Source organism: Condylostylus longicornis, unplaced genomic scaffold (assembly GCF_029603195.1).
Source record: "Condylostylus longicornis isolate FDR11 unplaced genomic scaffold, ASM2960319v2 ptg000084l, whole genome shotgun sequence".
In the NCBI taxonomy this organism is placed as follows: Eukaryota; Metazoa; Arthropoda; class Insecta; order Diptera; family Dolichopodidae; genus Condylostylus; species Condylostylus longicornis.
This window is the reverse complement of record NW_026578052.1, coordinates 9,614,087-9,636,189: the sequence shown is the minus strand read 5'-3', so window position 1 is coordinate 9,636,189 and position 22,103 is coordinate 9,614,087. Positions and strand designations below refer to the sequence as shown.

The following is a 22,103-nucleotide window of genomic DNA, read 5'->3' as shown; positions in this document are numbered from 1 at the left end:
TTTTTTAAAAAGAATTAATGAAAATTTTGTAATTATTACAATTAATTGTAATTAGATACACAAATTTTTGAATGTATTTTGTTAATAAAAGAAAAATTATGAAAAATAAATGTAAAATTCAATTTTAAAGTATAATTTTGTTATTGTTATCTCATTTGTTTTATTTTGGTTTCTTATGTTTCAATATTTCATTTAGATATTTTAATTTACATTTAATTAAGAAATCCTAATACAATAAAAAAATAAAAACTTGTTTTTAAAAAAAAATCATGGACATTGCTTTTTTCTATAATATTATTAGAGTCTTACATACTTTTTTTTTTCATATTTTTTTTTAATTTTTTAAAAATGCTTAAGAAAGGGATTTTAACGTGCAAATTTTATATGTATAAAGATATATATACACACATGTATGTTCTATACGTTTATATAAAATTAAAAATATTTATATTAAATATTTAATAAAAAAAAAAAAAATTAACTTAAATTATATTTAATTTTAGTCCTGTACTTCTCGATAAGGTACCTCCGACGTCACAGAGAATGACTCGAAATAATGATTTAAAAATTCGAATGTCGGTCGTTTTTCTGGTACAGCATCCCAACATTGTAATACCAATTGATAAATATTATCTGGGAAATAATGATTTGTTGGTTTTGGCATACGATAACCTCTTTCTATTTGATCAATAACCTCACGACTATGCATACCAGGATATGGTACTTGACCATATGTAAATAATTCCATAATTAATATACCATACGACCATACATCTGATTTTATTGAAAATTTTCCATATATAATTGCTTCTGGTGCTGTCCATTTTACTGGAAATCTTGAACCTTGTTTTGGACAATATTCATCATCTGCTATAACACGTGCCAAACCGAAATCACAGATTTTAGCTACATTATTTTCACCAATTAATACATTACGAGCAGCTAAATCACGATGTATTAGTTGTTTTGATTCCAAATATTCCATACCAGATGCTACTTGTGTTGCTATATATATTAAATCTTCAAAATGTAAGTAACGTCCATCACCTTCTCTAAGAAAATCTAATAAACTACCTTTTGACATATATTCTTGAACAATATATATTGGTTCTTCCTAAAATATAATTAATAATAAAATGTTTAAGAATTACACTTATGTTTTTAAATTTTAAAATATTGAAAATATTTTATTTAAATTAAATAAAGCACCTGAGAGCAAACAGCATATAAAGCAACTAATCTATTGTGACGGAATTTTTTCATTATGGCAGCCTCTTGTAAAAATGCTTGTGTTGACATAGTACCTTCTCTTAAAGTTTTAACAGCGACATCAATACTATTTCGCCATTTACCATAATATACTTCACCGAAATTACCACGTCCCAATTTACGTATTAATTGAATTTCTGAACGTGGTATCTCATATTTATCTCTTAATTCTGGTCCAAGATCCCACATTTGTGGTTGAGGTTTTGGGCATGGTCTCGATAATATATGACATAATCCAAGAGCATTTTCTAAAAATAATTTTTTAATTAATAAAAAATTAAATTTTTTTAAATGTATTACAAAATTATATTTATTTTTATTTTTTAACAACTTACTGCTATATGCCATTACTAGAGCTTGAAGTGATGGAAAAGTTTGATTTGTAGCTATATAATAACCACCATTATCTAATGGTTTTATTCTATAATGTTTAACATGATAACCTCTACCATCTTCCCAGTCTTTTACAGATAATGAAAAACCATTTGGATTATGTTCTGATGGCCGAACTAAAAATGTACCACGTGGATTTTCTTCAGCCAAAAGTAATTTATCAGCTTCTTTTCGCAATACATTTTCAAAGAACCAGCTGCAAAAAAAAATTTTTGTTTTTAATGATGAAAATTTTCACAATGAGATTCCTTAAATAAAATTGTTTAAAAAGTTTTACTTACTCTTCACTATTGACACTACGTTCCTCAGCAACGAAATTTAATGGTATGAGACCTTCTTGACGCGTTGATAAATTTATAACTCTCCACCAATCTGATTCTGTGTCGTCAATTACTTCCATACGATCACCTTTCATAAAACTTAAATCCGATTCATCACGTGATTTGTAGTCATACAGTGCAACAACTACACGACGTTTTGGTACGCCACCTTGAACACCTGTCAAAAACAAAACAAAAAATTTAAATTAAAATTTTAGATCAAATTTTTTTTGAGCAAAATGAAAGTCCTAAAATTAGTTAAAGCATTTTTTATAGCAATAATTTTAATCATCAAACAATACTTTTTTCTTAATCTTTATTTTTTAATTTGTTTTTTCTCTTTAATGTTCCAATATTATTCAAGATTATTGTGATTATTTCATTTTTATAACCAAACTCACACATACATCATATTCAAAATCGTTAGAATAATATAAATAAAATATTTAGTTAAAGTTAATGATCTAATAAAAACTGAAATTTGGACCATTGGATATCAAATGAAATTTCAAACATTAAAAATAAATTTATGGACAAAACCATTACCTGACAGAAAATTTATATTAATGGTTATTTATAATAAAAATGTGTACTAAAAGAATTTCTCTTGAAATAATCAATTCCAATAAATCTATAGAACTTTTTTTATTCCACATGCCCGCAAAAAAAGTATATATATGCGGATTAAAACCGTAAAATACAAAAAAATATATTTGGGGAGGAGGGGTAATCAATGAAAATTTAATACCGTTAGGTAGATTAAATGAGACATTCGATTGATTTATTTATATTATATAAAAATATTTAAGGGGCAAAGTTCCGGTACAGGTATTGGTTAATTTCAACCTATATTTTTCCTTCAAAGAATAAGTATTTATGGCTATAAATTAAAATTATCGAAAATGTCATAAATATTATTAAAAGGTGGCATCTGGTGTGAGAAGTGTCAAATATGAAAAATTATGCCCCTGAAAGGTTATTGATGCAAATTATTATCTGCTTGTGTTGTGACTTGACTATTCACAAATAAAAATTATTATAAGTATAACTTTTAATTCGTGGATGAAATGAAAAGTACAAAGAACTGTTTCAACTCAAAGGCGGTCATTCTGAGTTGCAATTTTTAATAAAATAAAATAAGTAATCTATTTCGTTCTTACTTCCCATTATTTCAAATAATCGCAAATGGATAACCTAAATTACAATTTTTCTGGACATATTACAAGTATATACGCACATACATATGTATTTCTCAAATATTTTAAATATGCACCATACCTTTATTCATATAAAATTTTATAACAGAAAATGGGAAGCAATAAGATTTATTTTTTCTTTTCTTCTTGTAATAATGTTATCAATATCAATGCCATATTTCACTTTTAATGAATTCTAATCAAAGTTTATTATTGACATTCCAATCTGATATCATCTTTTCATTCTTCAGCTTCTTGTCTTATATTTACAATACCCATAATAAGTAAGAGTATTATAGGTAAACCATTTGCTATAGAGTAGCTTTTATTTATGTTTATTTGTTAAATTACCATTATTAGGACATCAAATTTGGTTCAACATTAAATTTAAAGGTATGAAGACTGTATATGTGTTTCAAAATTGTTAGTTATTTTTATTAAGAACCAAAATAAAGATATTATTAAATAAAATAAATTTTTAGTAGAAATAATAATGAGTACTCAATTTCATACATATTTAAGGAGTATGGTTAGATAATAATAAAGAATTATATTAGTTAAAAAAATCCAAAAAACTATTTCTGAATTTTGTAAACCTTCATATGCACCCAATGCTGTCATGCCACATAAAAATTTCTATATTCTCTCATACAGTTAATACGCAAACCAATTATATTGTATTAATCGAATTGATTTTTACCGCAATTCAATTATTCATTCGTCTCTCATTTATAAAAATCTATACAAATACGAATTGGCTTTGCATGTACATATATAGAAAAATATCAAATACCGTAACAATGTTTATGATATTGTACGAGCCATATGCATAAATAAAATTGTAAAATAAAAATGTTTTAAAAAAAAAGTCTGTGGAGGCTCTGCTAAATATTTTGACTTTAATTTAACTCTTGAGTGGTAGCCAAAACGAATACGTTGGCACTTACATTAAGAATATCAATACAAAGCAGAAGAGTAGTCTTCGATAAGTTTAGACGTCTTTTTGACATGTTTAACATAGACGTTTTTTGATTATTCAACTGAAAATTCACTAAATTGTACAATTTCAGAGGTTTTAGGAAATGGTAACACAGATTAGGAAATACAATTAGAGAAATTCGATGTGTAATTCTTAATACTTAATCTACTTTGTAATTTTTATAATAAAATTCAATTTAATTTTAACCCCACTATAATTCAATAGCTAAGTATTTTAAAACTCAGTATATTCTTGAATTTTAAAATATAAAGTTAATAAATAAAATTTTACAATATTTTCTATTTGCTTTCTATGTAGTACATTTGGATTTTGAATTGAGAACTGCTTGATGGAGTTTTAATATTATAAATTTTCAAACGGTTTAGCAAGAACACCGATACGTTTGTCAACAATATTTACAACCGAATTAATAGAGGGAGCTGATTAGAAATATTTTTATATACAATTACTCAAACATTTCTTTCGTATTGCAACACCTCACTTTATTTAACCTAAACCAAAATATAAAATAAGTATGAGAGTTGAGATTGGGACTCGTAATTTAATATTAAAACGAAAATAAATACTTAATTCTTTATTACTATCAAGCATAAATAAAAAATAAAAGAAGCAAAAGAAAAATCCAAAAATCTAAACAGATTAACAGATTTGGAGACTTTTATAACTAATAAAATTAATTTTGGCAAGTTAATAAATAAATAAATAAAAAAAAAGAAACAAAAACTATAAAGAAAAGCAATAAAAACGTCATAAAAAATCATAATCGTAAATTCTTCATCTTCAAAATAGAAAATCAAATAGAAACGAACGAAACCATAGTTCAATGATCTGGAGAGAAAGAGTATACACTTATGTAGTTATGTAGTTAGTAGCTGTAGTAGTAGTGGTGGTATTTATTAGTATTAAATAGAAAAACATAATTAAGAGGCGTATATAAATAAATAAAATAAAATATTTCGCAAATATTTAGGTTACGGTCATAATATAAAAAAAATATTTTTTTTTTTTGTTTATTTTCTTCCAAATTAGGTGAAACAAAAGAAAAATTATTTTTAATAGCAAAAAAGAAAAAGAAAAATTAAGCATAGAATTTGTGGCACATCAGAGATTAAAATATTAAAAATATTTTATGGGCATACATATGTAGCTACATATGTAGTTGAAGTATTTTTAGCATATGTTTGTATTAGCATCAGCACACACATATAAGTACATTCATACTTACATTCGTATTTCAAATTATAGAAATTATGGAAATAAGATTAATGAAGATTATAAAGTAATAAGAAAGTTTTTGACAAATCTGTGTCCACTTCACAGTTATCTACTTATTTTATATACACAGAAAATTATACTGGAATTTTTAAGAATATAATTAAAAAATTTCTTAAACATTGAAATGGATTCTTATGAAGATGTTTGTCAGAATAATGTACAAACCCCAAAACTCATAAAAACTTAAAAAACTTCAAAGGAACAGTGAAGTGATTTTGATTTCAATTAATAGTTGCACTTAGTAGCAAATAATTTTTAAATTGAATGGAATTCAGAACAAAATTGGAATTGATAAAGTTCTAAACATGATAAAAATTTGAGAAATTTCAACGAAATCGGAAAGGAAAATTCAAATATGAGATAGGTAAGTATAAAGAAATTTTTTTTTAAATGAAGTGTATGAAATTCAAGATTGATAAAAGAAAAAGAAACCGTAAAAATGTTCTTAAAAAGTCTCAAACTTTCAAATTTTAACAAGAAAACATGCACTCCACCAAATGTAACACTTTCAACGGTACCAGATTTTATAGGGGTGTAGTTGCAGACCAATATTTATGTAATTTAGTAATTAAAATTTACCAGAACGAATTTTCGCTAATTGTTTCCGGTGGCTGGCTTTATACTAAGTTCTAAAATATTTATGCATGTACAACCCTACGAGCAAAACTTTTTCAAAAAGTAGTTTAATGTTAATTAGATTTCAATCATGTTTGTGTGTTGTAAGTAAGATCTTTAGAAAAATTTAGTAAGACGCCATTTAATGATGTTCTTGATATTTTTAATTTTTGAATTTAATTCAAATTCGCAATAAGATTAGCCTTAATGACAACAATGACTTACAAGAATAAGTCATGAGTTGTTTCTTATAGATATATACACACATTTGTGTAAATGATTGCTTGGAAGTCATCGTTTGTCTCAATATTCTTCTTTTTATGTTAGCTTTTAAATTTTAACATTTTACTTTTTTTGTTTGGTTTCCGTTAAATACGTTTATTTAGTTTTTAGCGCTTCGCTTTCTTTCTTTTATTTTTTTAATATTCTTTTACATCTTAATACATTATTTATCACCTTAAACAATAATCCACTTAAATATTTTATGCCCAAATTAACCTAAACATACGTAAAGATAAAAAAAAGTTAAAAAGCAAACAGCTCGACTTCAAAGGTAAACAATAAAGAAAATAAAAATTTTGTTTTTAACAATATTAAAAAAATTTTAATAAGTATTTTATTTGATTTTATGCTTCGCATAAAAGTTTTAGTAGACCTTCAACTTTGCCACTACTTACACTTATAATGTAATAATTGAAATGTTCAACAAAAAATATTGTAAAATTCTTCACAGCACGTTATTTTATAAAAATTACGTAAGACTTTAAATTTAAGAATTCTTTTGAAAAAGAAATTTAATTCTAACAAAATTTAAAAAAATGTTGAGCAAGGTAATGGTTTCACTTCCTCATATTATTTTTGAATGTTCTTTTAAATCTATTTTCGCAAGAGTAAGGCAAACTGCAAGTGACATGCATGGAAGAACAAAGTTCACGCAGGTCATTGGTTCTGATATTCAAATTGACAACATGTGATTTTTGACAACCGCATAGAATACGCAATTTTGAAAGATTTTAAGAACAGTTAGAACATCAGCTTTTAAGCATTTTTTATTCTCATAACGTTAGTAAGGTAAGCGATAAGCAATAAGATTCTTATTTTTATGGCTAATTTTTCAAATTTTGCCTTATTATTTTGTATTCCTCTAATATGATAATGAAATTGTTAGAACTTAGAATTTATTTAACTGTCTGTCATCAAAAATATTTTATGTACCCGCATAATTAGCCACTTTAAATTTGTGATCATTTAACCTAAAAAAAAAAGGTGTACTGAATTTCAAAATGTTTATTATTATACTACTGTACTCATAGGTATAAGTAAAATAATACATAAATCATGATACAAAATAAAACCGGGTCAATGACAAATTGATGTCTTAAAAATACAAAAAGCCACCATGCGGAAAAAATAAGAAAAATCATATGAAATAAGAATTATGATGATGACATTTTTTCTTTTTTTACTTTTTTAAGAAAAATTTTGTAGATTATAAAAAAAAATTCTTTCCTCCACCAGATGAAACGGTAATAAAAATATAAAATGAATCAATAATGCTTTATGATGTACGTACATACATATTTAAGTACATATATATATATATATGTAAGATTATACAAACGTATATATGGATATAATCGATTTTTTGGATTCTATTGTATACCGAGTTAGAAAACCTTTAACGCATATTCAGTTTCGAAAAGAATTTCATACAAAAGGAAATGAATGTAAAGGTACATTTAGGTAGAAATTTTTAAGAAAAAAATATCAAAATGAATTCATTATTTTCACATTTGACATATTTATAATAACTTCCCTTCGGATATTAAGGTATACACAGTCATAATTTATTATATCGTTAAAATGTTATATTGAAATCGAAATTAATTATTTTCAATACAAAATGTAAACGAAACAGGAATAAAATAAAAAGGAAATCAAGAGTAAAAAGACATAATTAGAAACAATTAATGTTAAAAATGTAATTTTGTAAACCAGTTTTGCTATATGAGGAGGTTGAGGCAATTACAAAATAGAAATTCAATTTTACAATATTGAATGTGAAACTGTATATGAAAATCTAAAATTACTAATTGACATAAATAATTATGGCTGCCACTGATCGAGAATCAATTCAATACTGAATAATTTTATGTTAATATTAATTTTCATAAACTGTCAAATTTCACCAATACATCAAAGAGTAGAAACAAAAACACGAGCTATTTTACATTAAGTATAACAATATTCAACTTAAACAATAAAATTTTAATAATAATAATAATTAGAAATCTTGTATTTATATACTTACATTGTGTTGTTCTTGGCCTTATAATGTCAACACCACCTTTTGAATTTATTTTAATTGGACCACGATTTGGATCTGGTGTATACCTTGAATCTAATGAACCACCATTATTATGTTTTTGACCACTATTTAGATTTGTTTGTCCAAAACTATAATCATTTTTTTTATAACCAGTCGGATAGGCTAATGCCAATTCCTGGTCTTGACGTTTACTACAACATTTATTACCCATTTTTTAAAAAAAAAATTTTAATTAATCACTATTTATTTATATTTTGTTTCTATTCTTTTGTCGTGTAGAAATGTAAAATATAAAAAATAAAAACAAATGTCAAAATATTATCGTGGCGCCTATTTTTATGCAATTTTTTGTTCTTTTGTTGAAATTTTACTTTTCTTCTTTGTTTTTATTTGTAATTCTTTTTTTCTTTTCTCGTTTAATATTTAATTTTTTTTTTTAAAAAAAAAGTTGTTATCGTATTTAAGTATGTAAAAAATTTTTTTTTATATTTTTTATGTCAAAAATTTAATTACTTTTTTTTTTGTTTTTTACTTTTTTTTTTAATATTATTATTAAATTTTGTTACTTTTTTTTATATTTAAAACAAAAAAACAAAAATGTAAACTTTTTTTTTCTTTTTTGGCATTAAGTTTGGGGGAGAGAGAGTTGAGAAATTATTCTTCTTCTTTCTTTTCTTCTTCTATTTTTTATGTAAATGTAGCGGCTAATTTTGACTAGATTTTTTTTGTTTTGCTTTATTTTTTGTTGGTAACCAAGTTATTATAGATTCTATTTTTAATAACAATGTTTTAATAAAATGCACGCTCCTGGAATGTAAATTTTTGTTCTCCTTCATTAGTGTTGGTGTGTAAATGCAAAAAAAGCAGTTTTTTTGTTTACTTCTTCTTCTTCTTTTCTCCTTTGTTTTTGTTTTTTTATTATAATTGTTATTTAATTAAATGAGAATTAATATACAAGTTAGAAGGAGAAAGTATGAGATGACAAAACAAAATAGAGATGAAAAGAGTGAAATATAAAAGTTTTCAATAAATTCCTTTTGGGAAAAATTTAGGACAATTTGTTTTTTTTTCTAAAAAAAAAATATTTTTTGTCCTACGTGTTTCTCTTATTGTTTTTTTTTGTTATTTCTTCGGTTCTACTTCGGTACTGCTTGCTACTCTCGATCTGTGTCAATATTGAATATTATTCAAATGTATATCAATATATTTATTGTATGCACTCATTTGTTATACATATAGCAATAAAATTCACTTTAAGTAGATATATTTGTATAATTGTAGATGTTATTTTTCTATATTGTTATTAGCGTAAAAAGTTCGTGTATTTTTTTTTGTTTCCTTCTTTCGTTTTCTTCTTCTTTTTCTTCTTCGTCTTTTGTTTCATGTGTTCAAATTACAATGACTGCAGTGGATGGTTGCGGTTATTAGAGTTATCATTTCTCTTTTTTCAAAAAAATATTCAAGGTTCTATCTGGAATGAAAGGAAAATAAAAAAATATAAAAAATTAGTTATAGGTTGAAAATAAAAATTAATTTAAAATTTTATAATAAAAATATGAATTATTTTTTTATATACAATTCATTTTTATATTTATATGGTATAAAATTTTAAGAGAAGTATAGCCCAACGCCAATTGTTTGAATCGATAAATTAATTATTGCCAAACAATTTTTCACTATAACCTCATATAAATGTTGACAGCATTTTTGTTTTAATAGTTTCATTCAAAAGGATCTAGTTCTGGATCACTATTGTTTCGTACATTCTGGTCAAAATAAGAAATTTTCATGTTTAGTGTTTTTCGAAGCTACAATCACTGTCGAATGGTTGATATAAACAAAAAATGTCACGTTTAGATTACGTCCAAATTGAAAGATAAGAAATTTGAAAATAATTGCTCACCGAACACAAAACTTGTTTAATTTCATATTTTCCACAGTTGAGAAATTTGAAAACGCTCTGTTCGCGTGCCAGTTTTCCATTGTAAAGCATAAAACTAAACTGAATCGTTTAACTTTGACAATTACTATAAGAAATCAGTGTGAAACGTGAATAATATTACAGCAAATTAAAACAGTAGCAAAGTCTCTTTAGAGTAATTTACTTAGAGTAATTTGATGCAAAATTTATCGTTTTTTATTTTCGCCCTGTTAGTGAAAGCAGCGCTATTGAAACACTCTGTACCTATACTCAGATTCTCTTTTATTTAAGATCAAAGTCAAATTATTCAATAAATTAAATGAAATTAAAAGAAAAAATAAAGTTGAATCGTTTTAAATATTTTTAATATAGATAATTTCCTTGAACTTCTACGTATCCTCTATTGTAATGTAAAAAAAGAGGATTAAAAAGAAAAACTTATAATCCAATTAAATTTATTTTAAATCTATTTAAATGAACAAAGAAATTGTTATACAAGTGTTCAAACTATTCAGCGAAAATTTGTCAAGCGTTAAAATAGAATTTTATACGTAAAATTGAAAAAATTATTTAATCCGAATTATTGGGAAAGGAAAAATTTTATAAATAATTGTTTTAAATGAACTTTAATACAAAATTTTTTAACGAAAACTTCTACTTATAATGGCAAAGAATCAATAAAAATTAAAATATTTCGAAAATAATTTAATTATACCAGTTATTTTGGAAAACTTATAACCATCGGAAGTTAAGATAAACAATAAAGTTTTAATATGATTTGAGAAATTTTATGAGGTTATTAATATTAATAAGTCAAGCTTCAGACAGCCGTCATATAAAATGAAATCATGGCAACAATTCTGTATCCTTGACATCTTTCTGAATCCATGAGTTATATTCACGGCAACGCACAATTTTGCAGTCTTTCTATTGTTTGTATATGAAAATTAATTATTTAAATTTATAAATATGTTAAATTTCAACTAAAGTTGAAATTGAAGTTTAAATTCGAAAAAACTTTGACATTCAAACGATTTTATTCAATATGTAGCCGATTCTTAGTAGGTGGAAGCAAGAGTCATAAAAGAACCTTAAATTTTCTTGCTAATTTAAATGTACTTCCTATATTTTCTCATTACAAATTTTCTTGAAATCAAATCAAAATTCTTCATCAAAATTTCGCGACATACAGTCGGGAAGGGGGGACGGGGGGGCTTCAGAATGCAATATTAAAAATTTTTCCAACTTTTTTTTTGTATTTTTTATGTCTGTATTTTATTTTAATTAAATTTTTTAAAAACCTTCATATATAGTACATAGCATTCTGTTTTGTAAGAACTTCTTCCAAAAGAAAAACAAAAAAAAAAGTAAAATTTTTATTTTAACTTTGTTAATTTGAGAGCACACACAAATCCATTTTTTTTTTTCAATTAAATATTAAAGGAAAAGAACAAGGATTCTTAAGAAAATTTAAAAAACAAAAAATTTTGTATGAGTTTTTCAATCACTAAAAATGAGGGTTGAGTCTATATACTCAGTGTATATAAGTGGCTCTCTATAACCAAAAAAAATTGTTAGCCAAAGAAGGTTCTCTTTTTAAGTTAAACAACCCTAAATATTTTAATAATCTAATTTAGTTCTAAACAAATAATTTTATTTTTAAAAATATTCAAAATTTCTATATTATAAATTTTTAAGTAGGTTTATTGGGTAATGTAATAAATGACATGCTCCGAAAATTTTATTCGTAATTATAGGATAGAACTGAATAATAAATGATATTTTTAATTATAAAAAAAAAATATGTTTAATATCAAAAACAAAGGGTATTTTGCCAAAAGGAAACCAAAATTTGAAATTTGCATTATAGAATAATTTAAATTTAGTTATAGCTTCATATTGTGCAATGTAGACCTAGTAGACGAAGGGGAGTTAATGATAATTAAGAACTAAAAATTATGAAAAAAATTGCATGTGTTAATTGGCTTTAACCGAAATTCTTAATAAATGAGCCGCAATATGAAAATACTGACTAATTTCGTTGACAATTTTAAATGCAGCTATTCAGATTTTGACGACAATCAGAAAAGATCAGTCATAATTAAAATCAGAAAATATAGTCATAATTAAAATCAGAATCAAAATTAGAAAATCAATAATCAAAATCAGAATTATAAAGAAATCTTAGGGATTGCGCCAACAAAGTGGAAATAAATAACTGGTACCTTCTGACATAGCCTATGTAATGAGACAAGAAATTTTTGCTCTAACATTTGTGGTGATAAAAAATATCTTATATATTGTACCTGTATAAGCCCCATAGTGATCCCTATCGAGGACAATAAGAATGTAGAAAAATTTAATTCTCTAGAAATGGTTTTTGTCTAAGATAACCTAAATGAAGAATTTGTTGTAAATGTTTTGAATATTTTTTTTTAATTTAATTTACAAAATGTTTTTGAAATTGTTAAAAAAATTTATTCACCTTATTTGAATTAAAACACATGCATGTTATTTATAATATTTTCATTTTTTAAAAACAAATATGTTTTTAAAAAATTTGCTTTGTTTTAAATTAATATTCATTTATTCAAAAACATACCAACCAGGTAGGTTTTTGAATAAATGAATGGTACCGAATGAATTCAAAATAAAAATAACTTCTATTTTCTCTTAACAGAAATTAAAAAAAAATATGCAAAATATTTTCTGAAATTTATACAAAATTATTTACATATTTGTAAGAAACAAAATTTTATGCAAAAAAAACACTGTACTAAAATATTTAGTATCGAAATCAAACTATATAAAATTATAAAAACAAAAATTAATCCGTGAAATTTTGATGATGAATATTTAAAACTGTTTAGGATTTGTAAGTAAAAACCATTAATATGAGTATATGACCCACTTGTTTCTGAATTACGTATTCCACAAATGAAAAATTTAAATGGACAGAAGGTAAATTGAAATGATCTATACATATCTCGTATCTTAGTGAGTGTGGAGAGTTGATCCACATGAGGAAGGGTGATTACGTTGTCGCAGCAAGAGAGTGGCCAAAAATCTGGAATTTTGTCAGATAGATTAATCTCGAGGGAGAACTTTGGGCGTGATAGTTGGAAGGAAGGCACAATAAATCCACTTTTTTGGATCACAGTGCATTGTTACCTCAATCTAATCTAATTAAATCTAAAGTATGCATAAAAGTTTTCGAGTTTATTTCGAATTTAAATTTTAAAAATTTTCTTCCCACATCCTTTTATGTGAGAAACATTCTCCTCGTCGTAATGCAATTAGAATTTCAGTGAATATCAAAGTTTCAAACCAACATAAAGATGTATTCAAAATATGCAATTGAAATTTTGGCAGATCAAAGGCTAAATTGTCATGAATGTAGTATATATTCTATTTATATTTGAAACAAACTTTCATGACAGCTGTAGTTCTCTTTGATGTAGAACAAAAATTAATTATACATTTTTACAAATTAACCTTAAAATATTTAAATTATTTTTCGTTCTCATGTTTTTTTTCATAACATACAAAATTTAAAGTTGAATGTTAAAGATTATTTTCGACTCCGTTAAATTTCAGGTTCTTCTAAAAAATAAATAAAATTTTTGTTTATTTATTTTTTTTTATTTTTCTAAAGAATAATTTATCCTTGTTCTGCTTTTCCCTCTATTTTGTAATATCTATAGTTTTTAAATGTTTCACATTATTCTTACTATTATTTTTAATATTATTTGTGTCTTGTGTAAAGAAGATTTAGGACACTTTTCACAATTATTTGAACTTTTCCAAATATAAAAAATTGTAATGAAAAATAATAAGAAGAAAATTTTTATGAATGCATTCAAAAACATCAAGAACACAAGAAAATATAAAATGGAATTGCAGTCATAATGCAAACAATAATAAAAACAAACTATTAAATTTAAAGTAAAAGAATATGAGAATAAAATAAGAGAAAAACCAAATGCGAAATTTATGTTCAATTTCTTACTTTTTACTCAACTGAATTTACTCAGCAACAAAAGATTTCATTTACCTCTCTCTCTCTATCTCCCTCAGTAAGTTTATCCTCTCTTCTTACATGGTTTATATAATGACAATAAACAATGCATGAATGCATGGTGCCAGTAAACTACTAGCGGTTACCAGTACGTTTCTTAATGTTCTCTTCTTTATTTTTTATTTTTACCCCTCTCTTTCTCTCTTTTGTGTTGAGTTACTGTTGAGTTCAAATGCTTTAAAATAAAAACGGAAAATTCAATATGAAATTTTTCTCATTTTAAGTATTTTGTTTTTATTTTTTCCTCCCAGAGTTTTTTGCACAGATTTATGTTTTAAGGATATTTGAGAAAAAAAATCAAAAAAAAAAAAAATATGAAAATATTTTATGTGCTGAGATTTTGTTCCCATATACTTTCATTATTTTCAACATTTTATTTTATTTTTGAATAAGTTTTGAACAAAATAAAAAACACTCCTGCACCTCATATTCACATATTTTATATTATATTTTATATAAACTTTCATATATAAGAGTATAGAACCGAAACAAGTGATTGAATGCATTGAAATGACTGGTTAAAGCCAAAGAAGAATTTAACCTTTTATAGAAATTGTTGTTTTTTAATTTTACCTTTAGAATTTGCAGTTGTTAAGGATCCTGCTGTTTTATTTTCTTTCTTTTTATGATGTTTTTCGTTACCTAGTTCAATTCTTTTATTTTTAATGCACATACCATACATATATACATACTTAATTTTTAACAGTTAGTTCGAATACCAACAAACATCCTTGAACAAAAATATGGAAAAAATTAAAATCTGAGCTTTAATTAAGAAGCAAACAATTACATACAAAAAACATGAATGAGGAAAAAAAATGAGAACAGCATTTTTATGAGAAACAAAAAAAAAGTAAAAGAAGTCGGAAAATCTTAATTTTCGCAAGAGAAAAACAAAAACATGGAAAATATTTTTCATTTGTTTTTTAATAGTAAATTAATGAAAAATGTTCTTCAAGGTTCCTTTAATCGCGTTCAGTGTATATAAAGGAAATAGTTTTCAATTTATTTTTGTTATTTTTTAGATTCTAGACAGACGAAACACATTAAAGACTTTAATTTTAGATTTACCATCGCCCAGGCACGGCTCTGATTTGTTCTGTTTCCCAAAACAAATAGATTTAAAGCCTGGAGTTAAAATTTTTGAAAACACATAATTTGGAAGAAAATATTTTATTCTAGTGCCCTCGTTTTCCGGCGCCAATAACTTACAAATATGCGTACTTTGTTTATGATAGATCTGGCACTGGTTGCCCATTATCAAAGTCGTTTAAAACTGACTTAAGGCACTGCCATCGTATTTAATAATCTTTAAATGTAAAACTAGTATTCCGTTAAGAACGATATATTTTATATAACACTAGCATCACATAATCCATTATCGTTATTATCATAAAGAAATTAAATAATTTCTATATTATAAAGGTAAAATAAATTTAATCGGAGGCACTTATATAATTATATAACAGTTTATAAATTAAACACAGACATCACCTTTAATCGAATTTGTTTGATAAAAACACACAATTCGGTGCATTTAAAGTACACTGTTGAAAAACCACATTTCATGATTTTTGAAAAAAAAAAATTAAAATTGCATTTTTTCGTTTTTTAAATATTGTGAAAATTTTTAATTTTTTAACTATTTTGGTTAAATTTTTGGTTTTTAGATGAGTTCAAACTTCAATTTTTATTTTCCTGTAAAATAAAATTTCTCAAATATTTTTAAATTTTTAAAATGGAAACAATAAAATATTTTGAAATTAAAACAATATGTTTAAAAAAAAAATTTAAAATGAAAATTAAATAGAAAATTATTGAAAAATTATTCACACCAACAAAGTATTAAAAGCAATATTTTTAAAAGAGCACATTTCCTACATTAAAAACACTTAATATTTGAAATTATGTTCAAATATTTAAAAAATTCAAAGCTTTAGGCACAAATTCGCTAAGAAATCTTTGTAATTTTCGATGAGAAAATTGAATAATGATTTTAAAAAATATTTTGCATATTTTTAGGGGTCTAAAATGTATTTTAGAGCCCGCTTAACTTAGACTTCTTTTTTAAATACAAACTCAATTTCAGAAAACAGATCACTTCAAATTTTATCAATATTCGGAAAAGAAAATAATTTATTAACAATACGAAACGAAAATTTTTTTCTTCAAATTTAAGAGAATTTCAAGAGCAATAACGGAAAAATTGTCAGCCCATCATCGCAAAAATCCCATATCCTGAATCAAACGATAAAACACTTTAATGTTAATCAATTTTTCTCTTGAAAATTTATTAAAAAACAAAAAATCCATTCATACTGGTAATTAAAAACAAATGGTGCAACCAAATTAATTTTGTGGTTAACCTCTTTATTTTATTTCATTTAACAATTTTTTTTTTCCATATAGCACAATATATGCAAAATTGCACAATATTATGGTTTAATTTTCTAATTAAATAGTTGTTATTTATTAGCACAGTTAAGTATTATACCCTCATTTAAATACAAGATAAGTACTTATAATATAAAGGAGTGCTATGTGGAATTTTTTAAAAATTTTAATATGAAAAGCTGCAATTACAGATAACCGCCATACAAAAAACATCACATACCAAACACATTCAATAAATTAATTTAAATTGAAATATAATGAAGAAAATTTAAAATATTTGCAGTGTTACACGTTGTCTTGTATAAGAACTCGAATTTATTCAATAAATTATTAAGTACATGCAATAATTTTAAATAATAATTTTAATTTTTGGAATTTAAAACTACACCATTTTATTTTTATTACAAATCTCACTTAATGTGTGTTGTGTGCTGTGAACTCATTCATTTAAAGCAACCACTTTCGGGGTTAAAATTTTTTTTTTTAGATAAAAACATAAAAGTAAACTGGAATATTTATTTGAGTTCTTTTGAAAAACATTAAACAGTTATTAAATCTTTTATTCATGTATGTGAACACTTTATTTAAGTACACGCAAAAATAATTTTTTTTTTTTGTTTTAGAAAATGTAGTTCATCAAAACTTTTATTTACAATGAGTATTTTATGTATATATGGGAACATTTTAACCACACAAATTCGGTCATTCACTAACCTCATTAATAATACGGATAGTAGCTATAAAACACAGTAAAATATAGTTGAAGAGAATTTGTTAAATTTGTTACTAAAAACGAACACAAAAGATTTGTATACAAAAAGGCTATTTTTATTTTATGGAAAATGAAAATGAAAACAAACAAAAAACCGAAAAGACACACATAGTACATCCTTGAAGATTGAAAAATAAAAGAGAAAAGAAAACATATAAATATCATGTTACATTTTTAATGTAGGACAAACACCGGAAATTTTCTATTTTAACAAAATGTTTTTTTTACATTTCTTCTTCTTTTTTTTTTTTGCTTTCCTCTTTATCAAATATCCCTTTTAGATTTTTTGTTTTTTAATGTATATATAGTTGAGATAGAAAGTAACTAATATGATAACACATATTATATTTGTTTCTATTAAAAAGAAAACAAAAAAATCGAGCACACCCCGAAAAATATAGAAAATGAAATCGGGTAAATATGATGGGTTTTGTAAAGCAGCACATTTCATTTAAACAACAATTTCGATTTACTAAGTCAAAAATAAATTTTTAAAATTTTTTGCATACTTTTAGGAGGACAATAAAATTGCATACCACTAGGAGGATAAAAAAATATTATTTTAATGCCAAAATTAGCCCTTGCAATATAGTAGACATCCAAGCCACGAGACTTCCATCGGAGTCGCAAAGTTCCCTCCGAAGCATCTTAGTGATAGGAGAGCCAGCGCCTCGCATTTGCACACTAAGAAAATGGTTTTACTAAACTCCTTGCTTTCATAGAAAATTGAAAATTTAGTAATTTCGAAAAAATAAGTTGTCGAAAATTTTTCTAACTATGAAAGGCAATAAAATGAAGAATGTAATATGGAAAGAGAAAAGAAAGAAGACGTTGCCAAAAGGCACTATAAAAAAATTTTGGTCTCTCGTGACGCAGTAATTTAAGGAGTAAATTATCAAGAAAGTGGGAAATGTGGTAAATTACTATTTTTATCTAAGAAAATAATTTTCTCACTAAGATTGTTTTGTGTATGAAAGTTTTAGTTGCACACATATTTCAAGAATGTAGAAATTTTGTAAACGGACAGCATAACGAGGTTAATATTATTTTTCTAATATTTTTTTTTGAATGTTCTATAAAGGCGAAACTTATATGGGAAAAGTTAATACGTACAAAAAAAATAATAAGGATATTATTTTATTGCAAATAATGTTCTACTAAATTAATATTACTATTTATTTTTTGCTGTTTTCATTCTAGTGTTTCTGATTCCTTAAAAGAGAAGTCAAGAAATATAACAGACATGAGTCCATCAAAAATTATTAAAAATAGTAAAAAGAAAAAACGTTATTTATGATTTTGTTCTTGTTGAGTACAAGCAAATTATGTACTCAAAAACGAATTACACATGTAGGATAGCTTAGCTGTAGTGAGTATATGGAATGAAATGGATAATGTTACCCTATAAAAAACATACAACATTTATAATATTTAGTACAATTGAATTTAAAAGAAATAATTTGTAGAAGATTTAAGTAGAAATTAAAGAAATTGCGTATTTAAAAAAGATTTCGAGAAATTCGTGATTAAAATTGGAAAATAAAATTTGATTAGTGTAGCTTTTTGGAGTACATGACATTAACTGAATAGACCATAACTAGGTGTTACGAAAAGTATATTCCGACGAATCTCTAGACCAAGCATAATGGATTAAGTAAGGGAATCGGTTTTGAATTAGGGAACTGATCTAACAACTTATCGACTTGTTACTGGTGAAAGGATTGACTCACAGCGCTTATAGAATTTTCATCAAGAGCGATATCGGACGTCTATCTTCCGCGGTATAACTTCAATTGTGGATACGAAGCAGTGTTTACTAGGATGGTCCAGTTTTTGAGATTAGTTCTGGCGTGCAGTACACTGACAGGTCCAAAATGAACTTGCACGGAATATGGCCAGTGTTTCAAGCTGAAATACATGCTATAGAGATCTGCCTGAAAGTGAATTTAGGAAAGAAGATATAAGAATCGTATAGTCTTAAACTTACAGACAGCAGGGCGGCGTTGTCAGCGCTCCAATTTGTTAAGGTCACATTCAAATTGGTTTAGGTTGGTGTGCCCGCATTGGTGATACTGGCATCAACAAACAGAGTAACTTGCATTTGTAGCGATACATAATAATCCATGGGTGGTTTCGGCAATCGAATAGGAAGAGTTCCTTTGCCAATATCTCTGTTTAGTAATCTACAATCTACATATAATGTGTCCTGATAGGAAAACAGAGAAAAAACGATTAATTTTGTGGTTGAATGGTGAGAAACGTTTGCTGTTTTCATAACAAGTCAAATCAACTTAACAAAACTCAGAGAAACCAAAGCTAAATTGATTTAATTTACAACTTAGAAGAATTTTATTGCCACACACACAAAAAAAAACTGAAGTAACTGAAAAACTGGGTGGTTTTGAACATTTTAATTTACTTTTATTTTTTTTATTATTAATATTTCATTAAATTTTGCAAAAGAACCATAAAACTGATAGACTAATAACCGCAGGACATAAAAACAAAAAAAAAATCTTAACCCCCTCTTCTCTGTTTTTACTCGTACTCACACTTATTTACAGAAGAAAAAAATATATAAATTATTTACAAAGTGTAAAAATGTATTTGAGCATCTCAACTTTTATTAAATTTTTTTATATCTTCCTTATCTTCTTGTTTTTCTGCTTTTTATGATTATAATCGTTAAGTAAACGAATTTTATATCATTAAAAGTCCTTGTCATAATATACAACAGTACAATTGTGTTATACTCGTAAATGAAATTCAAAGATAAACTTGGTATTCATATAAAACAAAAAAATCTGATGTTATCAGCCTATTACCGACTGGATTGTGTTCCTCCTCTGTTTAAATAGGATGGTCCAAGGAAATCTGCTAATTATTTTATTATTTCCACTTGGCCTCTGATTTAGGTTGAGTTGCAGACTTTTAGATTTTCTAGAAAATCTGTTGTTTGCTCGTTGTGTTGCAATTTTTAGAAAATTTAATGATTTTTCATATTAAATCTTGTTAGCTGATCAGTTTGTGAAATCTTGCGGGGAAGACTGAAATCTATACCCTCTCGTATTAAACTCAGATATAAATTTTCTTGTAAATCAATTCATTTGCATGAAAATAGAGTTTCAGATGTACAAAAAAGGGCAACCAGAGACGCGTTTATTTTTATCACAACACCAGCTTGTTGCCTCTATAATATAGGTTTGCTGTTTCCGATTAAATTTGACATTTAAATTTGTTACAATCACAATACCCCTCTTATTTCATACCAAGTGGGTAATAAAATAAAAAACCAACAGAAGAGTGTGCGTTAATTTCTAAGAGAACGGTAAGTCTCCGATCTCAAGAAAATGATTTCACATACAAAATTCATTTACCTAACCGAAATCAAGTTAAAACCCATCGCAATGCAAAAGCCACTGCCATATACCAGAAGAAGAAAACCATAAAAAAAAGAAATGAGTAGATAAATTCAAATAAATTTTGTCATTAATGTAACGGAAAAGCGATTTTCTTCCCTGTTTTTCTTTTTTTTTTTGCAAAATAAATTCCCTTTTGCTTTAAATAAACACATACACACGCCACCAGCACCATCGCCATCCATAATAATAACAAAAGGGTCTCTTGTGCAGAAAATTATCTGCATATATACAAGATTTGCTTTTTAATATTGTAATTTAAACGAAACAAATGTTATACTTATGTGCATGTTGGTTGAATATGTGCAAGGATATTTGCTAAAGGATATTTGACAAACGATTTTTCCAAATTTACTTTAATTTGTTTAACGTAATTTTTTTTTTCTTGTTTTCTTATAAAATGCTTTTTTGCAAACATACTAAAAATTACGGTAAGATGATATTTTTTTTACGCAATAGGGAGAATAAATAAAACAGGAGAATTTTTCACACAGATACACCGTAATGAATTAGTACTTATGTCTCCATTTTTATTCATTCGCTCATTTCATTCAGTCATTCACTCTTTTCACTCAGTCGTTCACTCAATATTATTCATTATCTTAAATTCGTATATGTATGTATATATTTATTTATGACAATTATATTATGGTTGAGTAGTTAACCAAGCAATTTCAATCTGACAGTTTGCACTGTTCGTATTCGCTTGTAACGAGAATATTTTTAATATAAAGAGCTCTTGTTGCCTAATGGTTAAATATAGGGTATATGAGAAAGTTTTCTCGTCAAAAATGATTTATTTATTTTTTTTTTGTTTTTTATTGGTGTGAAAAGAAAACTTCCTTTTATTCGGAATAAAATACTTTTATTCCGAATATTAAAGTATAATTCAAAATGAAATTAGAACTTTCATATAGAATTTTTGGAAGAAAGGCAGGAAAATTAATGAAAAAATATTTTTAACTCGTGTTTTTCTCGGTTGATGGCTTTTGGGTGAGCGAAAGGTAGAGTTTATTATATGTCTGAACCATTTTTGATTAGTCCCGCGTTCCGAGTTGTTAAAATATTTTCATTTTCAAAGTCTATTGTATGTACACCTAAAATAAGCAACGCGACAAGGAA

At 25.5% G+C, this 22,103-nt stretch overlaps 1 protein-coding gene across 1 annotated transcript in view; it reads right to left on the bottom strand.

Moving 5' to 3' along the window:
• Positions 1-316: 316 nt before the first annotated feature.
• Positions 317-22,103, bottom strand: part of LOC129613485 (tyrosine-protein kinase Src64B) — a 204,662-nt gene continuing 182,875 nt past the window's right edge. Inside the window, exons 5-9 of the mRNA XM_055527581.1 lie at positions 8,380-9,868; positions 1,944-2,160; positions 1,605-1,858; positions 1,210-1,517; positions 317-1,114 (exon numbers count right to left, since the gene is read on the bottom strand). Coding sequence (XP_055383556.1) covers positions 500-1,114; positions 1,210-1,517; positions 1,605-1,858; positions 1,944-2,160; positions 8,380-8,608 — 1,623 coding nt within the window. The 5' untranslated portion in view covers positions 8,609-9,868 and the 3' untranslated portion in view covers positions 317-499. The remainder of the gene's footprint in view (positions 1,115-1,209; positions 1,518-1,604; positions 1,859-1,943; positions 2,161-8,379; positions 9,869-22,103) is intronic.